This window comes from Halyomorpha halys, unplaced genomic scaffold, assembly GCF_000696795.3.
Source record: "Halyomorpha halys isolate HHAL.00 unplaced genomic scaffold, Hhal_1.1 Scaffold257.1, whole genome shotgun sequence".
In the NCBI taxonomy this organism is placed as follows: Eukaryota; Metazoa; Arthropoda; class Insecta; order Hemiptera; family Pentatomidae; genus Halyomorpha; species Halyomorpha halys.
In genome coordinates this window covers 1,456,281-1,477,321 of record NW_027104967.1, presented here as the reverse complement: position 1 = coordinate 1,477,321, position 21,041 = coordinate 1,456,281, and the positions used below count along the sequence as shown (strand labels likewise).

Here is a 21,041-nt window from a genome sequence, read left to right as displayed (position 1 = left end):
AATTCGTCATATAAATGTATAATTAGGGTAAGTGCATCAGTTATTGACCTGTCAATCAAGTCTTAAATATCGAATTTTTGGATTGTCTAATTTAGTTGATCTTAGAAAACCATCTATCATTGTTAGTAGTAATAAACAATGGATAAATATTATATACGGAAGAATTATATAACTAACAAAAGGGGATAAATGTTTTCGTTTCTATGGTTGTTATGAAAATCCTCAGCTTTTACTGTCCTTTATCTATCTATCAAATATAGGGCAAGTATAGTCTGTAATCCTGAATAAAAATAAATTAATGTTTTGAAATGTAAAGGGATTAATTTCATCTCAAAGTAGGGTGTAAGTGGTAGTTGTGTGATGGGTGCACATGATTTTTTTTAACATATACTCTTTGTTTCTCCTAATCATCACATTGTGATAGATGGTACATTCAGAATTTATTTTAAACAATATTTTTTTATTCACAGCAATGAAATTAGAAGGTAACAAAAAAATTACAGATTACTAATTCATAGGCAACTTAGCTAACTTAAAATTGCAGAAAGATCATCCAGAATATAATGATAGTCAATATTTTTATACTGATTCATACACAAACCTTCAAATATATTTAAAAAATGGATATACACCTCTGTAAAAAACATTGGTTTACATTTATTCCTCCGCGTTACGTGCTTATAATACATTTCAATCTGTACATCTTTTAGTAAAACGAAATTCTTATCATAAAAAGTGTTGATAAATAAACCCGACAATTTCAGGAGATTGAGATGGTTTTAAGTCGAAATTGCCTTCATTATGTTATTATGATAGACCTTCGTAAGAAATAGAAATCTAATAGTCCTAATGAGGAGACCTTACCCATTGTACATGCCCAGATTCACTGGTGGGAATACGACGCTCAGTGACCATGTTGCTTGGGGAGGAAGTGGACATAGCTTTGCCTTGGGGGAACGTAGCCGGTAACATATCTATCATTTTTTTCCATTAGAAAGCGAAATAAATAAGGAATACCTAAGTTTATCAAGTTGCATTCCCTTCATTACACTACTAAGGGCGTACGATACCAGAGGGCGCACAATAAATTTAAAAAAAATTGCTCACCAAAGAAAATGTTTACGATGAGTTAAGAAAAACCCCTTATTTATTTTTTCTTTTAAAGTCCAGTAGCGTAATTATCATTTTTGAAGTACAATGTATTCATTTCAATTAGCTACAATTAAGAATGTGATGAATCTCGAAAAATTAATACCAGAACCGAGTTTGAATTTGAGCCATTATGAGATTCAACAATTTAATAAATTTATAAATATTCTCATATTTTTTTAGTGTGAAAGAACTATTTTCAGAATCCAATACTCCCTTATCGAATACTGAAATTTCCTCGAAAAGTAGTGCCAAGTTTGCATTTCTTAAATTTTATGTTGATTTTTGAAACATATTTTAAAAGCTAAAAATGGATTTAAAGATGAAAAAAAAAGAGTGGAATAAAATAGATAAAAAATATAACAAAGAATTGAGGTTAACAATTTTTCTTTTAAAGTTTCAACTACCAGTACTCTGTTTTTATCCTACTTAACATTGAATAACCACAATAACTACCACTCGGACAGTTATTTAATTCGTCAGTACATTTCTTAATATTCTACATCTAGTTTTCATTTTTTTATAACATTTTAATACAAATTTTATAATTAAAATTTGAACAGGTTGTTTCAAAAATTTTGTCTCAAATGCTAATTGCCAATATTTTCTCACAAAAATGGGGGAAGGAATCTCTCGGCTGGAATAAAACCTAATTCAAATTTGTTTTACGTGATTTTTTTTTTATATCGTTCTTGTTTCCACAAATACATAAACAAATATTTTCTACACTAATTTTTTTTTTTAGCTTTGGACCTGTCAATTTGTGTTTTAACTTATTTATTCATTAAATTATTTCTTTTAATTTATTTATTCATTCAAGTATTTATTGTAACTAACTTTTTTTTAAAAAAATCTGTATATTAGTTTTTTTAATTTATTTATTTGTTTGGTTTTCTGTAATTTGATCTTCTGTAGTGACTATTATGTCTTTGGTTTGATTTTACATTACTATGAAATAATAAACTCGTTTAATTTGTTTAACCGATGGAACGTGGGTAGCGGATCACTGGAGAGGGTCAGAGAGAGTTAATTAGGGAGCATGATTGTCAAATAGAAAAAAAAATTAAAATATTGGTATTTAGTGTGTAGACGAGTATTGATTGTAAAAGGAAAAGGTAGGGGGAAAAATATTTTTTTGTTATATCATATAAATATATGTATTGTATACATATATGCCCGATTATGGATTGATTGGTATGCTATGTATTTTGGCAAACCAATATATTTCTCATTTTCTCTCCTAACATAAAATAAAAATAGGCCTATATAATATTTGTTTCTAGTGGGAAAGTATTTAATAATTTAGTCTAATTTAGGGGAGGGTCCGAACCTCTCAGACCATCCTCTCTGTTAACGCCAATGGCGGTCATGATTTTATATGATTAATATTATCGGTATATTCTGTAGGAATCATTGAGTAAATTTTCCTGTACACTTAAAAACCTCATTGTCGGTATATTCTGTAGGAATCATTGAGTACATGTTCCTGTACACAAAAAAAAAAAACTCATAGTTCATAATATAAAACATTTATTTTTATGCAAAAGGCAAAATGTGGGGAAATAAGGGAGGCTATCCAACTATCTGCTTACATGGATACAATGACAACGCTGCCAGCTTCGACCGCTTACTCCCTCATTTAGCAAGTCGATCAAGATGCTTCTTCGCAGTAGATTTACCAGGCCATGGAAAATCCAACCATTATCCACTCAACAGTCAGGTAAACAAAGAATCATGGGATTGAATTGTGTTAGTAATAACACGAGACCAGATATGTGTGCAATCGCATCTTTTGTTCCTTAGCTTCAACTTCAGCCAAACTTCTAGAGTAATTCAAATCATAGACCCCAAAACCAATAACTGATTAAAAATCTGAGTACAACAAACATTCTCGAAAACACGTGCCGAGGACTAAAAAGGAGCTGGATGAGGGATCTCCTTAACTGACTAATAAAATTAATTAGAATTAGGAGGAGGTACCCCACCCCAAGGGATATTCGTCTCTATGTTAATCATGTCATTGTTGTGATTTTAAAAGATATCACATTTGCTGCTTGTCTTTAATCTGAAGACACGTTTGAATTTATTAATAAAGTCAATAAAAAATTCACAAAGATATCGGGAATTTCGGTAAGCAATGTCACGACCATGTGCCAACCATTAATATTAAATTAAATGATTCGTGACAAGAGCTCAATGATTTTTATCTCGTTTGACTACAAACCAAAATCCTTCTGTTTTGAGAAATCATACATCAGTTATTGACAGCTACTGTGATACAATTACGTTTCAAAGCTTAAATTATGTTTATTAAAAAAATGAATTTTTAATAAACAACATTAACGTTTCAAATAGTACAGAAAATTTGGAAATTTTAAATCCAATGTTTGAAGTTTAATTATAAAATTTAACATGTCAAATATTCCTTTCTATGAAGCACCTAGGTCAATTTTTCTAAATATTAAAATTATAGTTTCAAGAAGTTTTAAATTGAGTTTTCAATTACATTTTGATACATTTGCACAAATGTAAATATTTGACAAGTTTAGTTTGATCCAAAAAAGGTTAGCAAAGCTTTTCATATACATATCAATATTATAAATTAAGTCCTTTTTTTATTATGAAAGTTAATTTTTGCATGATTTGGAGTTTTATGCACAATTTTACACTTTCTAGGATTTTAATGTACGATTTTGGGTTTTTTACTGCACGAAAAGTCAGTTTTAGTAATAATCCCTCATCACCAAATTTATAACATTATAACTTTAAGCATGTGCAAAGTTCACAAATCTTAATAACTATTTCACAGATAGTGGTCAGAGCAATGTACGATGAAAATATCGGGTCCTCAAAGCTAGGAAGCACAGAGTGAGATCCAATATTTAAGTTGGCGAAATCACTAATACACTAAGTAGTGTATCATGTTTTCTGAGGACGAACCATAGGAGTTTCTCAAACTCCTCTTCATTTATCCTCAGGAAATTTGTATTAAGTGTAGGTTCCAGGCTCAGTTCACGAAGTAGATTACGATGAGCATGGGTCTGTGTCAATACATCAACCAATTCCTGACCCATACTTTTTTCTTCTTCTTCTTATTATTATTAAATGTATCCATTAACGCTGCACACAATGCAACAAAGATACTTGTAATCAGCTCTGGGGTAAGCAACATAGGCAGCTAAGGCTGATAGTACAAGAGTGGGGAAGAAAAAAAGGCAATTATTTCACCCCAATTTTTGATTACTTTAATGCAAAATAGATATAATAACTAGCCAAAACTGACGAGTCTGCCAAGTATAGGTAAGGGGAATAAAAAATAGCAGCTGTTTCAAAACCCTAAAAAAAAAACATCAATTTTTCATTTGGAGCTCTTAAAGTTTTTAAATTTTGCATGTTGGCTGTTACCAACAACACTAGAAAATCTAAATATACAAAATGTTTATTAATATTGCTTCATTATTAATTCAACACTTGAAAATATAAAATATTCTTTTCCGAATTTTGTTTGTTAAAATAAAACATCCTTATTAAAATAAGTATCTCAAATACAAAATATTTTCTATTTTTTGAAAGCAATGTATTTAAATTACAAACTACTACCAAGTATTATGTTATAAAACTATTTCAAATACAAAATAATGTTTTGTATTTTATTCCTCAAAATACAAAATGTTTCTTAATATTTTACAATCATTGCTTAAAAATATAAAATATTTTTTCTGTATTTTGTTAAAATACAAAATACTTTTTTGGCATTTTGTCCCTTATAATAGAAATACTGTTTAAATTAAACAAAGGGCAACAATTATTAGCATTTTAAGTATTCATACATATATAGAGAAAAAATAACAAAAAAATGTATATGATAACATTAGGGCTCACAAAATTTTAAAGAAAATAAGTAAAAGAAGAAAATTACAAATATAATATGTCTCCTAAAATAAAACATATAAAAAACGCATTTTATATTTATAACTGCTCAACACTGAAGTTAAATATCAACATTGATTGTTAAAATATAAATTTATATTCATATTGGAAAAAAAATCTATTGTTTTTAATTCTTTTTTGAATGAATATGTTTATACTTGATTTCTATTTTCTACATATTCACTTTAATAGTCAATATAATGGACTTTTAGTTTTATTTTGCTGTACTTTGAATTATTATTCTTTAGGCTAGAAGAGATTTTATGTATATATTTATATAAAAGAAATCAAGTATAAACATATTCATATTAATGCCATTGAGTTACTAATCAAAGTTTTTTTAGGAACTTTCCCTAATTGCAAATTGAAGGTAACATGAAATTATTAATTACAGGTATCTTACCTGGATTATCTAGCAGACTTGAAGCGGATATGTGAATATTTCTCATGGACTCAAGTTGACATAATTGCACACAGTCTTAGAAGTCAACTGTCACTGTATTTCGCATCAATTTTTCCTAAATTAGTCCAAAAATTAGTACTGATAGACTTAGTAGCTGGAGAAGTTTTGTTTGAATATTCTCACATTTATGATGTCACAGTTCATGAAGTAAACTCCATGATCAGACCTATTGAGAGTTCTACGAACAATCATCTTTATTCAGAAGAATTGGCTTTAAAGAAGTTCCTAGAAGGGCGAATTGCAACAATAAAAGATGAATTCGCTATACCGCTTTTTAAAAGAAGTATAAGTACATGTAATGATAAAGTATATTTCTCAAATGATAAGAGAAATATGAAGTTTATGACTCCTCTAATACCCTCTCAATTTCACCTTGCTTTGGTTTCTAAGGTTCAGTGCCCAGTGCTAATAATAATGAGCACGATGTCCGAGGTTTATGTTGAAAAAGCGAAAACAAGCTATGTTACATTAAAGCTTTTACAAACTTCTCTTGGAAAACATTTAAAAATAAAACAGACAAATTTTTCTCATGACATGCACATTGAAAATTCAGGAGAAGTGGCATACATAATAGGAAACTATTTGATAGGTACTTCCTCAAAACTGTAGTATTTACAGCAATAATTAAGAATTAGCCATTCTAGAATAGGCAATGCACAACAAAAAAATGTGGCTAACAATGTAAAGAGCAAAGGCTCCATCCATATTATTGAGGACAGCCTTTTCTCGAATTAAATCATAACTACCTCCAATGTACACTGCATCAAAATGAATCTGTATATAAATATTTTTTTAATGCAAGATTTGTGTCATAACTTTAATTCCTAGCTCAAAATATTTAACAGTGTCCAAGAAATAATAAAATGATAAAAAATTTAAAGGCTTTAATGATTGCATTATTATTTTTTTTTAATTAGTCAAAACAATTTTTAAAATATATTGAATATTAGAGAACTAACTCTGTAATAATAAACAACTAAGAAGAAAATGATCAAGGTGGCAGTCAAAATTAAAATAAAAATAGTTAAAATTATTTAATAAATGCTGATGCTTAAAGAAAATTTTGCAAGATTAGTTGCAAAAATTATCATTATTTTAAAAAATTGACCTAAAGTTGAAATGAATATAGTTGTATAAGACTCATATTTAATGAAATAGAAACATCAAGGTCAATAAAAACAAGTAGAAAAATAATACAATCCAAAATTTAAAAACTATTATGACCATATGTGATTTAGAAGATTGTCCAGGTTGCAGTCATAAATAATTATACTAGAGTTCTGGCAATGACCAGATTCTCCAATCAAGTCCTGAGTGCTGTGGCTAGTGTTCTTTCTCAGCCTCCATTGGCTGAGCAGAACTCCAGCATCAGTAACGCGGATGAAAGGGAAGCACCTGGAAACTCCCAGAGTCCTGTTTTTCATTCATGGTGACAAGTTTGGTTCAGAGTTCCCTTGGCTAGATGTGCACATTGTATATAAGAAGGAATGTGTTTAATTTTATTTCATTATTTTTTCTCTATTTATTATTTTGTTATCATTTGATTTATATATCTCTGTAAATATGGTGTGAACGCTCTCTGATCTCTATTACCATTGTCTGTTTGTATATGATAAAATGTCATATTACACAAAAAAGGATAAAAAAAAAAAAAAACAAGAAAACAAAAGATATTTGAAGAAGTGAGGGAGATTAACAGAATTCTATATTAAGGATAAATATTTTTAAAAAATAAAACTCAATGTTTTAATCTTTTATATTTATATATAACTATACAAAGTGCACATCTAACATGTGTGCTTAACAGAACAATGTATCTAATATAATTTTAATACATGCAAGATGTATTCGTTTTAAATACATGACTTCTAAATGTTAATACAGAAGTATTGCGCATAGATAAAACAATCGTTTATGTAATATATACGGTAACTTTGGCATTGTAAAACCTAGATAAGATGATAAATACAGTAAGATTAATCATTACATCAGAGTATTTTCATATCAAAAAATAGTGTATACAAGATCCACAAATGCAATATAGTATTATTTTACTAAAATTACTACATTAGTTTAAAATATTATTCATTACCCTCATACTTGTCCAAATGACAAAGAATAAATTAAACTTTATCAACAGATTCAGATAAGTAATTTGAATTATGTCTTAATAAGAATAAAATAGCTTAAAAATTACAAATAATACATGTAATATATAAGTCTAAATATAGAAGATATGGCAAATAATTACTTTATAGTAAAACAAATTAACTATAAAATGATGAAGAATAGGTATAATTATTACAATTTAAAATGCAATCTTTGGGTATTGATTTTTTCTTCTTCAAAATTATAACAACCTCGTAGCTGCATTAAATAAATAGGAAGAATAAATAAAATAAAATATTTTAAGAATAATGAACAACTGATAAAGTAACTTATTTTCAAGGCATTAACTCAAATTTGTTTTAAATTTTTTTACTAAAAAATAACAATATATATAAAAAAAAGGGATGAGTATATATGTAAGAAATACTAAAAATTTGGGTCATAAAATGGTCCCTGAAATGGCAACTAATAATATTGCTTCAGAGTTAGACCTGAAATGGAAAATGATTCTATCTGTTTTAAGGGGGGAGGAGGATTCACACCAAAATTATTTTAAAAAATTACCAGTCACTATTTTCCTACTCACAATACACAGACTACTTTTCATAACTAGAATATAAAAATTAAAACACTTTTAATATTGGTACTATTTATAAAGATCTACCATAACATATAACTATTAAATATATATATTTATATATACTTATATTTTTTATGTTTTTAATAATAACAACATATTGTATCACATTAAATGTATGTAGTACAACACACAATTGCAATTTTTGACAAGATAAAAGTGTACAACAGGGATAACAATTTTGAAAATCATAAAATGTTGTCAAAAATAGAAATACATACAAAATAAAATTTTGTTCTTTCTTTCTTTTATTTATATAAAAACAGTAAGATGGGAAGTCCACAGTTTTTACAAGCTGTTGATTTCAATAATACAATTACGTGGCAAATTAAAAAAAATTAAGAGAGAAGTGAAAATGGAAGATACCAAATTTAGATTTATTTTAAAACATGGACTTAGCATAATCATTTATAAACATCTCTTAGGTTATTCATTTCTTAATTCAATCACAAGTTTCAGTTTTAAAACTTTATAAGAGACTGGACTCATTCAAATATAAAATTATCTTTTACTAATGTGAATAATTAAAATAGATACATACAAAATTCCTTTAAATAGTACATCAAAGAAAATTTTAAAAAGAAAAATATTATAATTTTGTTCTTTCCTTAAGTAGTAGAAGTTATAAAAGTTTAAAAGAGAAATTAGTCACCACTACTGAGGTTAAAATGGCACTTGAAATAATGACCTATTTACAAAATTCTCAAAATAGAGTAACACCACTAAAACATTATGGCACTAAGGGGTGATAGTTTCAAAGTAATACAATCAATCTCCCAAATCCAAACACATATTTTTGTCTAAATAGAAAAAGAGTTTTAAAAACACCAATAAAAGCAATAAAATGAATTACTAAAGGAACATTAAAATGAGCTTTGAAAAAAGAAGATAGTTAAAAGGCGTGTTTAATTCTTCTATAACCTAAACATTTCTTAATTCTCAGACACTTGCAATTAGCCCCCAAATTCACATTCTGTTTGCAGTTTTTTGTAACCACTTAAGAACAAAGATAAAACGAGAGGTCCTTAGAATGTCTCTGATATTTTGAATGACTGAAATTTTTAATTTTTAATCTATTTTAATTCCATTCTACAGAAAATGCCGCTGAGTCAACTGTATTCATAAGTGCATTATTTTATATAAAATAGCTCTAAGAACTGCCTAATAGCAACAAAATCAACATATAATAGTATACTTAAGATCATTTCCTTAATACATATCAAATCATGATACCGAATACAAATTGATTCGTATATAATTATGAAGTAAGAAGAAGTATTTAAAATAGCAACATTTTATTATTTTCAAAACTTATAGACAAAAAACCCTGTTTTAAACAGTTATCATATGTGCACATCTATACAGTGAGGGTTTAACATTCCAGCTTTCACAAGCAATAAATGATTATGTCACTGGAAAATTGTTAAACCATATATAAACATCAGTATTTTCTGAAAAACTGAATATCAGAATGTAGATAATCAATCGGTTATGAAATATTTTGCCTAATAGGAATATAGTTTTAGCATTGCTAAAAAGTGCTGTAGTATTAATTCTCACTATAGCCCTTCGTTAATTTCCAAATGGTAACCCAGGAAGGAAAAAAAAATTATTAGGCCATTTTCGTTTTAGATGACTATTGAGCAAAATAAAAGATATAGTAAAGTTTTAATAAATAAGAATAAACCACAAGATAAAATAAATGTCGACTGAAACTACAATATCTCAAATTTAGTCAAAATATTGCAGTACAATAAGTACCATTACAATTTTTGTGTTTTGTTACTACATGACATTAGGTTTGAGTAGGCCGATTATATATAATACTTATACGTCATAGCAATAAATAAAATTATCAACCCTTATTAATAACATATTCTAACTCTTATTTTTAAAATGCTGTTAACAACTATTTAAAACTTTATAGACTTACTTTGGTAAAGACTTCGTTTTATGGACAAAAGATACTGAACAATGATGTAAATAAAGACATTACATAATTAAAAGGCGATATAAAATAATAGAATCTTTAGCAATAGGTACTGTACAACAATGTATATAAATGAAAATAACATGCGTTCTTATGTCATTATCATTCCCATTTTTCAAAAATAAATAACCAATATAATTATTTTATAAGAAACATTTAGAATTTAACTTGTTTTTTTGTTTGTTTTTCTTCTTATTTTTTTTTTTTTTTAAATGCTAGAGGGACGGAAATTAATGCAACATGAAGCTGAGTAGTAAGATTTAATCTGTAACTTAAGGGTTAATATTTTAAATAATATTTTCACTTAAGCATTTTCTCATTGATATTAGAAATTTACGAGTTAAACTATTTTACTCCATAATAAATATCAACCATGACAGACGAAATTCTTCATAAAATAAACTTAAAATTTTCTACTAGACATTTATCGAAATTGACCCTTAAGTTACGAGAATCTGAAACAATCTAATAAATAAATTTAAAAATAAATGAACAAAGTTTATAAGCCCATAATGCAGTTGTATGTAAAATAAATAACAACACTCGATATCAAGAAAACATACTATGCGCCAAAAAGGTATGCTTATTTAATATTCAGTAAATTAGCATGGGAAATTTAAACTGAAAACTTTCCAGACAATAAATGAACATCACTCTAATAGAATTTAATTTATAATTTAAAAATTTGTAAACATTTCTTTGTTTGGTAAAAATATTGTACAGAACTTCGTACTTGCCAGCTTAGTAGTTCATCGGTTGGTTAGTATGGTTTTATGGGAAATAGGAAGATACTTGATGCCAAAGTAGAAATTGGAGCCTGAAAAATCCGAACATATTTCTAAAAATATTAGAGTATATTTAGTGAGACATTAATCCAGTCAGAAAACAGTCGTTGGAGGAATGAAAAAAAATAAATTAACTTATTTGGGAAGAAAAAGCAAGGAATAGATTTTACAAGAAAGAGGCAAGTAATTTTTCATATGTAAAATAAAATTTTGAAATTAAAAAAATATTTAACGGAAAATAGAAAAAATATATAATTAAAAAAAAAATTGATATTTAAAATTTTTACTTGTAAGCAATCTAGTAATTTGGAGCATAAGAGAGGTTAAAAATTAAATTATTAAAAATAAAATTTAAATTTAAAATTTTAACTTTTAAATCATCTAATTAATTTAAAGCTTATGGAGAGGGTTCACTGTTTTTTGACCTCAGGAGTAAAACAGCTTTCACATTACATAAATGCACATTAATAAGAAGACTCAAATTTCAATGGGCAAGCCATCGTTTGCTATTCAATAGAATTGAATAGATTTCTGCAATAATCATTACATATATACTTTTATTTTTAATAAATTTTCACAAACAAAATTAATTACTACCAAATAAATAGAATATGGTATATAAATTATCTTATCTTTGAAATTAGGAGCATATTTATAATCTTAAAATAAATCTAATTACTATTATTTCTTATTTTCCTGAATTAGTTTTTTATAAATAAATATTTAATTAGCTAAAAGTACAAATAAGAATACAGTAATCCAATACATTAACAGACAATAGGCTCAATCAACTTCTTAAACAATGTGATTTAATTTAATCTTGTGATATAACATTTTTACTATGTAACAATAATTTGTTCTTTTTACTTTCAATAATTTCCATTTGAAATTTTTTTGAAGAGAGAATGTTCTGATCATGAAAAATTAAGAATTTAAGTTTTTAACGGAAATACATGTTGTAAGATCTCTCGAGTCCAAATAACCAAGTTTTGCAAAATGTTCTATGTATATGTGGATCAGTCCTGCTCAGAAACAAAAAGTTTTATGGAACTGAAATTACATATTTAGGATAGTATATGCCTCGTGTATAACAACAATTTTTTCAGTAAAATGGATATAATGGAAGAGCCACTTTATATTATAGATTTTACCATTTTCTGCAAAATAGCACAAATGATTTTGATTAAACTCTTCAAAGCAATGTTCAGATAATCAGCTACACTTTATCCTCATCGTAATAGTCTGACCAGGCTTAAATGGTTAATTTAAAAAAAAAAAAAGGCTTCTAAATAAATAAATGTTTGAAATAAAATTTTAAAATAAATGTTTCTATGGTCGTCCATAACCAGGGAAATAATAGTTTATTTACCAATCCAATAAATAGAAATATAGCAAGAGAAAATACTGTCAAATAATAAAGTATTTGAAAGTTGTGAGATGCACATAGTTCACACATTTTTTTTTTATCTTGATTTTTGATAATGCAGCGAAAATGACAAGCTGTTAGGTCTATTTTTATTTAACATATTTTCTATAGATAAATTTTTTTAAGTGATATCTCAATATTAACAAACCTGAGGTTATAATGTGTAAGGTTATACTATTGTATTTTCTGTAAGTAATGTAGCTTTTGATAAACCTAAATGAATGTCATTCATTTATCAATGGATTCTTTGTTGAAGGTTAATGACAAGCACAGATGAAACCCTATATGCTTTTGTAAAAGAACCTTTGAACTCAAAACTTTTAAGCCAATAAGAAATGACTTTTAAAAATTTATTTTATTTTTTACCAACACAAGTGTGTACGATAACATTACATGGGCTTGGAAGTTAGTTACCCATAAACAATTATTACTTATATTTGACCATTAAATAAGTCAGTGCATTCTGATACATTTCAGCTGATTGGAAGACTGAAATTGGAACCTAAATACTTAAGTAAAAATATAATTTAAATATAAATTCTTTTCAAATAGTAAAATCTTTATTAAATTCATGAATGTTCCTACTTCAGCTTAACAAATTAATAAATAACTTTTATTTTTCATCAATTATAAATAAAATAAAAATAAAAATATTTCTTATAAAATATATGTCAGAAATGCAAAAGAGCTCGCATGTTACTTTACACTTCTCACAGTTTAGCCTGGAATGAACAGTAAACACAACCTTCGTTTTCTACAAATGCCCTCAGTTAATTAAGTAAAATAAATTATATTTGTACTAATTATTGTTTTTTAACAATTTTTAAAAATTAATGGCATATTGAATTCAATAATCAATTAGAAAAGTATACTAACAGAGAAAAATTAATTCTTAATATACATATTTTTTAAATAATTGGTCTTAAAATTTAATACAAGAAAAAATGTGAAGAAGGTAATATCTTAAAATTATGAACAAATAAAAAAACTTGATATAAAGATAATAATTTTGTGAATGCATACATATGCCAAATATACACAGTAATTGCATTTGATGTGGCAATCATGATGAATAACAAGCTCATTAATTAAGTATTTACAAAATTAAACTTTTGTTTTTAAATAATTGCAACTGTCAATATCAAGAGAGTGATAAAACAGCTAAAGTGACATTTGAAGAAATAACAAAATTAATTCATTTAACATCATGGAAAAGTAAACAAATATTACCATGTATGTTAGACAATTGAGGTCATGATTGGATAAAGGGCAGAATGTTAATAAAAAATTTACAACCTGCATATTAGAACATCAACAATAAACTTTTATATGATATCACTAAATTTAATGTCATAATGCGATTAAAGTAGTTAAAACAAAGATTTTTTTAATTTTGTGGTACAAATCGGAATTTTACTATTATTTTTGTAGTTTAGTTCTTCAGTTACTACTTTATGCTAATTTTATCCTCATTATATTGTATAAAAACTATTCTCTAATCATTTCATCGAAATGATTAAGGATCAACAAAATCAACAAATTGTTTATAATATTCAACAAGGAAAAAAAACTTGACAAAAATTTTACACTATCGATTCAATCATGAGAAACCCCAAATTTTATTTATTTCAATTTATTCAATAACGACAATAATAAAATTAAAAAAAATAATATGTAATTACTTTTATAAAATGTTTAAGCCTGCAATTATCTGTAGTGATCAATGATTATAAGAAGAAATACTTAAGAAATATAAGAGACGGAAAAGAACATAGAAAATGGATTAATTCCTTACAGAAGAAAATGAAATAATTGAACCAAAAGTAACATTTCCAAGATAACTTAATTAACAGTGGTAAAGATAATACTGAGCTTTAGCACTAATTAAAATATTGATAACAAATTTCCTAAATATTTTTTTTAAAAAGAATTATTTTCTTAATATCTCTAGATTAATATAAAAAAGAAGAATCTACAAATAAAACATATAATTGTAATAATATGAAATAGTATTTATTTTAAAAATAATTAAGACTTTTTGTAATTGATAACAATTAATTCAAAATTACTGAAATAATGAGCATTTTTCTATTTACAGTCACTGTCTCAATTTCATTCCAATTGATATTTTAGTTATAAAATGATATGCACCAGAATTATATTAACCAGGTATAGCTCATTAGCCTTTTAAGTTAAAAAGAGAATTTAGAAAACTACATAATGATAAATTTCATGAACTGCACCCGGTAAATATACTACAGGTGATAACATTATACCAAATAAGGTAGACTTGTAAGGTTGTAGAGTTTAATGAAGAACACATTCTTAACAAGTTAAAATACATTGATTCGATGGATAGATGTCTGAGAGCAGGTGAGATTATTGCGCCAAAACTGATCTTGATAATTTGGGTCTGGACGGGCATCATTGGGTAGATGTGTGTAGACAGTGATTGGTGGTACCGGCATAGAACTTTTGGGTTTGGGTAGTCTTTTATTATTATTACTATTAGAATATAATTAACTATTGTGCCTATCATATGTGCTTACAAAATGTAATGTAATAAAAATAAATGATTTAATTTTAATCACGTATCAATGATTAGAAATTAAAAAAGCATCATTAGTGAAAATAAATGAAGATGCCATGATTGCCACATTAATAACAAAACATTGATAATACAACTTTAATTACTTAATCAACTTTTTGCCAGTATAAATTTAGAACTTTGTCTTTATATTGAATATAATGATGTTAGAAGCATTAACTTTTAATGTTTATGAGTTTTTATTACTTGGTTTATTTGTTTAGTTTTAGTTAATGTTTTAATTAAATAAACTAACACTATGTCTTATGGCATTCATTATAACTACTAAATAAAAATTAAACCACTCTATTATATATATACATATATGACCAATTATTGTATTCATTGCAATAATAAAGGGGGAAAATATAAAAATTTTCATAGATTTTTAAAGATAAGAGTTGAGCGATTTGTATATCAAAAATAAAAATGATAAATATGACTAAGATAATAGAATAATGATTAATAATATGAAAAATATTTTGTAATTATGAATTATATTAATGCTATTCAGCACTAGTTCCAAGTATCAGTGAATCGTTTAAAACCAAAACAAATCATATAAATTTTCCTAAATTCAAAATTATAGAGACAAAAAGATACAAATCTTTTATTTTTGAACAAATATTTGAATTTAAGTTTAAATGATATCTTTCATTAGATTCTTGGATTGGTTTTGTATTCACTAACATGAATTTTTGGTTCCGATGTATTCAGTAACAATATGAAGAAACTTTCCGATGCTATAACAGCCTAAAGACAACTAAAAACCTTCACTTTATATTAAATTTTTATTGGGATCTAAAGGTTTCTGATTAGTAGCTTTTTAATAATTGGTAAAGAAGACACTGTTTTCAAATAAAACAGTTTCAATTTTTAATAAAAAAAATGGACGTAACAGGTTTTGATTCTAAACGACTCATATTAAATTATATTATATATATTAAAGAAGTTTATTTTAAGAACTTTGATAAATGAAAATAAAGGAATTAAAAAGTGTTAACATAGAACCTGAGAAAAAAATAATCATTATATTGAAAGGCTTCAACAAAAATAATATCGATTCTATAATAAATAACTAAGCTTTATTATTTTATACCTATCACACACATATAGAAATTTCTACGATTTATTTACATTCCAATATTTTAAGATTTAAAGGAAATTAAATATATCATATAGATCATTATCTAAAGAAAGAAAGAAAATTAACTTATCAACCATTGACAATAACTGGAATGGAGGCACATAAAACCAAGTAATAATAAATCATAAGAGTTCATAAAACTGAACTAATTTCATGTTTCATCAATAAAATTACTGGTAATGATAAATATATTGTATTGCAACAATGAAATAAATAATATTTGTTAAAAAATAATGGTTTCTAGTGAAACAAGTTATTATTCATACCAGTATCTTTTGTAAAATCAGTCTAATTAGATAAAATATTAATGGCACCCGTTCTTTGATTAATATTACTAGTAACAAATTACTTGAAATGAAACTACTTTATAAAATAGGTTACATTTTCTTAATCACATGTAAATATCTATTAAATGCATAAATACAAACGGAAATTGTAATTGCACACGCAAAGCACCAATTTCTTAAAACATTGAATTTTATATACGATATAACTCCGAAAAAAAAATAAAAATGTATATATGTAAGATATATTTTAAAAAGAAATTTTAAAGTAGATTTCAACAAATATTGAGAAAATTCCTATGGTACTTTTAAGTTTCACTAACCTTTGGCTCTTAACTAAAATATTTCAAATAAGAAAGCACACATTTAAACTGCTCAACTCATTGGCTATTTGTTTTTATCATGTCCTTTTTGAAACCACAGCCAGTGCAAATATACCTACTAACAACTGATTGTCACAATTTTTAGCGTACGAAAAAGTTTCATTTTGTGAATAAATCTTGTCATTTAAACTTATCTAACCTATAAAATTGAGTTTCTATAAGAGATTTTAATGGATATAAATCGCTTTCATCCTTATTTTAAATAATCTTAAATATATTATAAAGATATACTAATAAATACAACTAAAATTATATTGTTAATAATATCTAAAGATCAACATTCGACTAGATATAACACAATTCACAATCATATAGATTTAAAAGGACTCTATATCACATCAAACAGTTAAAACTACTAAATAAATCACAAAACTTAAAAATTGACTTATATAAGTAATAATCTCAATGTAGTTCATCAATAAATTTCAGAAAATATAACAGATCTAATTAAGATAAAACATTTAAATCATGCAAGCTTGTCAGGAAGCCTAAACATACGTCTGTTCTATGAGACAACACAGTGCCATCTAGATGCGTAATTAACATTTATCCTTTAAATTTATATACTTAATACTTTTGTAATTACTGTTTTCAGGCACAAAAATAAATAATACCCAAGTCTCCATATTTAGTGGGATACCTAAAAGACTTGCCTGATTATTATCTAAGTTAACCAGTAGTCAGTTCTAATGTCTCTAGAATAAAACTAACAACTTAGGAAGGTATTGGTAAGGCCAGGTTTCACCACTGCCTTCAATTCCTCTCAGTCAAGAGCTGTAAACTGTAACATTTAAAAAAAGAATGTTTGAATGTTAACCAACATATTTAGAAAAAAAAGAAAAAAAAAAAGGAGATGCACACAATGAATATTCAAAATTATGAACAAGGACTAAAACGTCATACACACATTTTAAAATAAATCTATTAAATGTAATTTTTATAATCTAAATACTTCAATAAAAGTACTTTCCAAAAACTTGTTAATATAAATTACAATTTTTCTTTTTTTAAGAAACGTTTCAGAGCACTTCTCCATCATCAGGGTATATTACAATCACTTACCTATAAATAAAATATATAGTAAAGGAAATATTGCGATTGTGTAAAATTTCAAATTTGAGTTTTCAATGGGATTACACGTTTTGAGGTCCCCTCAGTACAAATAACCAAGTCCAGTAAAATGGTCAGTGTGCATGTGGTCAGCCTAATTAAAAAATTAAAATACTCGTTCGAAACTGAAATTACTTGTTTAAGGCAGGTATATCCAGGGATGTGAAAGCAACTTTTTCTATAAAATCGATAAACCGAAAGTGCCACTTTAGACAATCGATTTTTCATATTTTTCGAAAACGCCTCTAAAGATTTTGATAAAACTCAGTATGTCAATGTACCATTGGGTGTTTATTAATATAAGATTGGTCTTATTCTCTTTCATATAGTCTGACAGGGCTTGAAAGTGAATTTTTCAAAAAATCTCCCACTAAAGTATCTTTAATTTTGTTTATTTGATATAATTAACTATCTCTTAGTTTTATATATAATGAAAAAATGGATAGATCAATATAAACTGTGAAATGATTTGATTATTAACATTAGGAGATAATATGAAACAGTTTTTCCAGTTTGAAATCACATTATTTCCGGAAATAAGAGGAGTAACGTGATGTTTTATCTCAGGTCAAATAAAATCATAGTGAAAATTATGAGACAAAGTACAAGTTGATTAATATTAATAATGTGTAGAAAACATGTTTATTTTTATGAAAAAAGAAAATTAATATTTTGTTATATGTAAAAAGTGAAATTAATTTCAAAAGTCTAAATTAAGAATATTTATAATTTATAAATAATTCTATTGAAATATAGAAATATAGGATTATTAGACATTTTAAATAGCATATTAATGCATTGTGTTGATAAACAAGAATTATTTAATCATTTATATATGAAATGAATATTTTTAGTTTTGGGGGTTATACATTTAAATGTTTGAACATAAGAATGATTTTTTAAGAGATTGGAACCGTGTAGTCTAGATAAAACAAACACTGATTGACATGGACTTGTAATTGATGATATAATAAGAACTTGTAAAACATGTTATTTTATTATACAAAGTGGATTAAGTTTATAAAAAATAATTAAAAATTCTTTTTAGCTCTTTAATTATGGACAAAATATTAATTTTTTAATCAGAGGAGTTTAGTTTTTAACAATGTTTGCATAAATGTTGAGAGTTTAATTTGATTCAAACAAGGTTAAGCTTTCTATATATTAATATTATAAATAGAACAATAAAGTTAATTATTGCAGGATTTAAGTGTTTAATGGAAATTTTGTTTTTTTATAGAACGATTTTGCACATTTTGAGTTTTTTACTACACTTTTTTTGTTTTTTTATCGTACAAAAATCAGATCTCTATTTATAATTAACAAAGTTTAAAAATCTAATTTGAAGTTTTTTTGTTATAATGCTAGATCTCATGATTACAATCTGGTAACCTGGGTAAACCATTTTTGCAAATATACTAACATTTTATGAATGCTCAATAGAGGAAAACCAGATATTTTGTTTTATTGAGACACACAAATGAGTATATCTAAATCGCATAATCCCAATACTGACTTATTCACAAGCCAAAATGGAAAAAAAAACCTAATGTAAATAATAAAAGAAAATGAAATGCTCAATTCTACACTAAAGAATTGATAGAACCTGGTAGCAACAGAAGGGAAGGCCTTCCAAAATGTTTGTGATACAAATATTTAAAAAATAAGAAAATAAATAAGTAATCATTTCAAACAAAACTTATAAGTAGTCTTACCCTTTGCTCAAGGAAGTATAATAAGCACATGAAACCAAATGGTCTTTTCAACGATCGTTAGGTTTACTTTCACCCTGAACCTCTGATTCAAATTTGCTACTTCTTTTTTCCAGATCTTTTAATAAAGAAGCTTTAACCTGAAATTATTGAAGTCATGGATTATATTTAAAAAAATGTAATTAATAAACAAAACCCAAAATACTATTTGAGAATAGTCTATTTCAAGAGGGTAGATGATGCAACGATGTGATGCTAGGTGGCAAGAAAAGTAAAAAATTGACTAGTTATTGCAGAATAATTGCCTGCAAGATTCAGTACATTAAAATATTAAAAATATAAACATAGTTTAAAACTAAAAACAGTGTTTCTACAACAAAGGTTTCAGTTGGAAATATATGAACAGAAATGAGAGGATGAGAATAGGAGAGGACAGGCAGGAAGACTATATCAAGATTAGAGAGTAAAAGTTTTAAAGACTACCATAGTTCATTTATTTTGGCTCGGAAGTAATCTAATACCTCACAGGATGTTAGTCTGAGATTAGCAGTAGCAAATAGATGATACTCTATGCTGAATTAACTTTTCAAAAGTAAGTATATTAGCAATGAAAATGAGAAGCTACAACAAGCTAAGCTAATCCACCTAGTCCTCGCTTATGGATCTAAACGCTTGAGCATTCAATAAGGCTCACACAAATAGACTACTCATATTTGAGAGAAACATATTGAGAAGAATCTTCAGCTCAATCAATGAACATAAAACTCGGCAAACAAGAAAAATTGTGAAAATTTATGACCTCTTCAAAGACACAAATATTCAAAGGCTGGAAAACTGAGATGGGCAGGACATGTCACAAGAATGTACGACAGTGAAATCCTGAGTGATTTGAATAGGGAAGTTCTTTGAAGAAAAAGAAGAGAAGAGAGACCCAATCTGGTGATAGTGTCCACACAGATGTGAGAAAATTACTAAATAAAGCTAATTGAGTGGCTGCTGCACAGAGTAGAAAGGAATGCAGCTTTTGGAAGAGCTCCTGATTCAGTGATCAATCGTTGCACCAAATGTGTATTGATGTAGTTTAAAACAACAATGTCCAGCTAAAATAAGTAAGAGTACTTAGAGCTAAATTAAGTAAACTACTAAAAATAATTACTTTTTGTTTTTCATTAGTGAGTTGAGTTCTTATTTCATTATGCTGTCTTTCTAGCTCATCTCTTTTCTTGCTATAAAGTTCAATCAATCTTCCTCGCTCATGAACACCTTTCTCCACCATTGCACTTGCAACTTCTCTTTTCATTCTATCACAAATGCATAACAAACACGTTT

At 26.5% G+C, this 21,041-nt stretch overlaps 2 protein-coding genes and 1 long non-coding RNA gene across 5 annotated transcripts in view; 2 read left to right on the top strand and 1 right to left on the bottom strand.

Moving 5' to 3' along the window:
• Positions 1-674: 674 nt before the first annotated feature.
• LOC106680348 (probable serine hydrolase) lies at positions 675-6,298 on the top strand. Of its 2 annotated transcripts, XM_024364379.2 has the most exons (3): positions 859-965; positions 2,697-2,869; positions 5,474-6,298. In XM_024364379.2, the coding sequence occupies exons 1-3, from the start codon at positions 914-916 to the stop codon at positions 6,149-6,151; spliced, it is 903 nt and encodes a 300-aa protein (XP_024220147.2). In that variant the 5' UTR covers positions 859-913; the 3' UTR covers positions 6,152-6,298. The 2 variants fall into 2 exon arrangements, 1 of the variants encoding a protein (XP_024220147.2); XR_010843224.1 differs by lacking the exon at positions 2,697-2,869 and having other exon boundaries at positions 675-965.
• Positions 6,299-7,280: 982 nt separating this feature from the next.
• The window catches only part of Plc21C (Phospholipase C at 21C), a 41,981-nt gene continuing 28,220 nt past the window's right edge, over positions 7,281-21,041 (bottom strand). For both annotated transcript variants that reach the window (XM_014419996.3, XM_014419997.3), the window contains exons 22-24: positions 20,869-21,013; positions 19,716-19,852; positions 7,281-17,671 (exon numbers count right to left, since the gene is read on the bottom strand). In XM_014419996.3, coding sequence (XP_014275482.1) covers positions 19,763-19,852; positions 20,869-21,013 — 235 coding nt within the window. In that variant the 3' untranslated portion in view covers positions 7,281-17,671; positions 19,716-19,762. The remainder of the gene's footprint in view (positions 17,672-19,715; positions 19,853-20,868; positions 21,014-21,041) is intronic.
• Positions 7,577-21,041, top strand: part of LOC136795601 (uncharacterized) — a 15,484-nt gene continuing 2,019 nt past the window's right edge. The window contains exon 1 of the long non-coding RNA XR_010843226.1: positions 7,577-7,692. This is a non-coding gene — a long non-coding RNA (uncharacterized lncRNA). The remainder of the gene's footprint in view (positions 7,693-21,041) is intronic.

Bases quoted from the DNA above. Each gene is read 5' to 3' on its own strand.
- LOC106680348 (XM_024364379.2), top strand. From the start codon at position 914: ATGTTGCTTGGGGAGGAAGTGGACATAGCTTTGCCTTGGGGGAACGTA. The intron at 966-2,696 runs GTAACATATCTA...TTTATGCAAAAG, and splicing joins GCCTTGGGGGAACGTAGCCG to GCAAAATGTGGGGAAATAAG. The intron at 2,870-5,473 runs GTAAACAAAGAA...TATTAATTACAG, and splicing joins ATTATCCACTCAACAGTCAG to GTATCTTACCTGGATTATCT.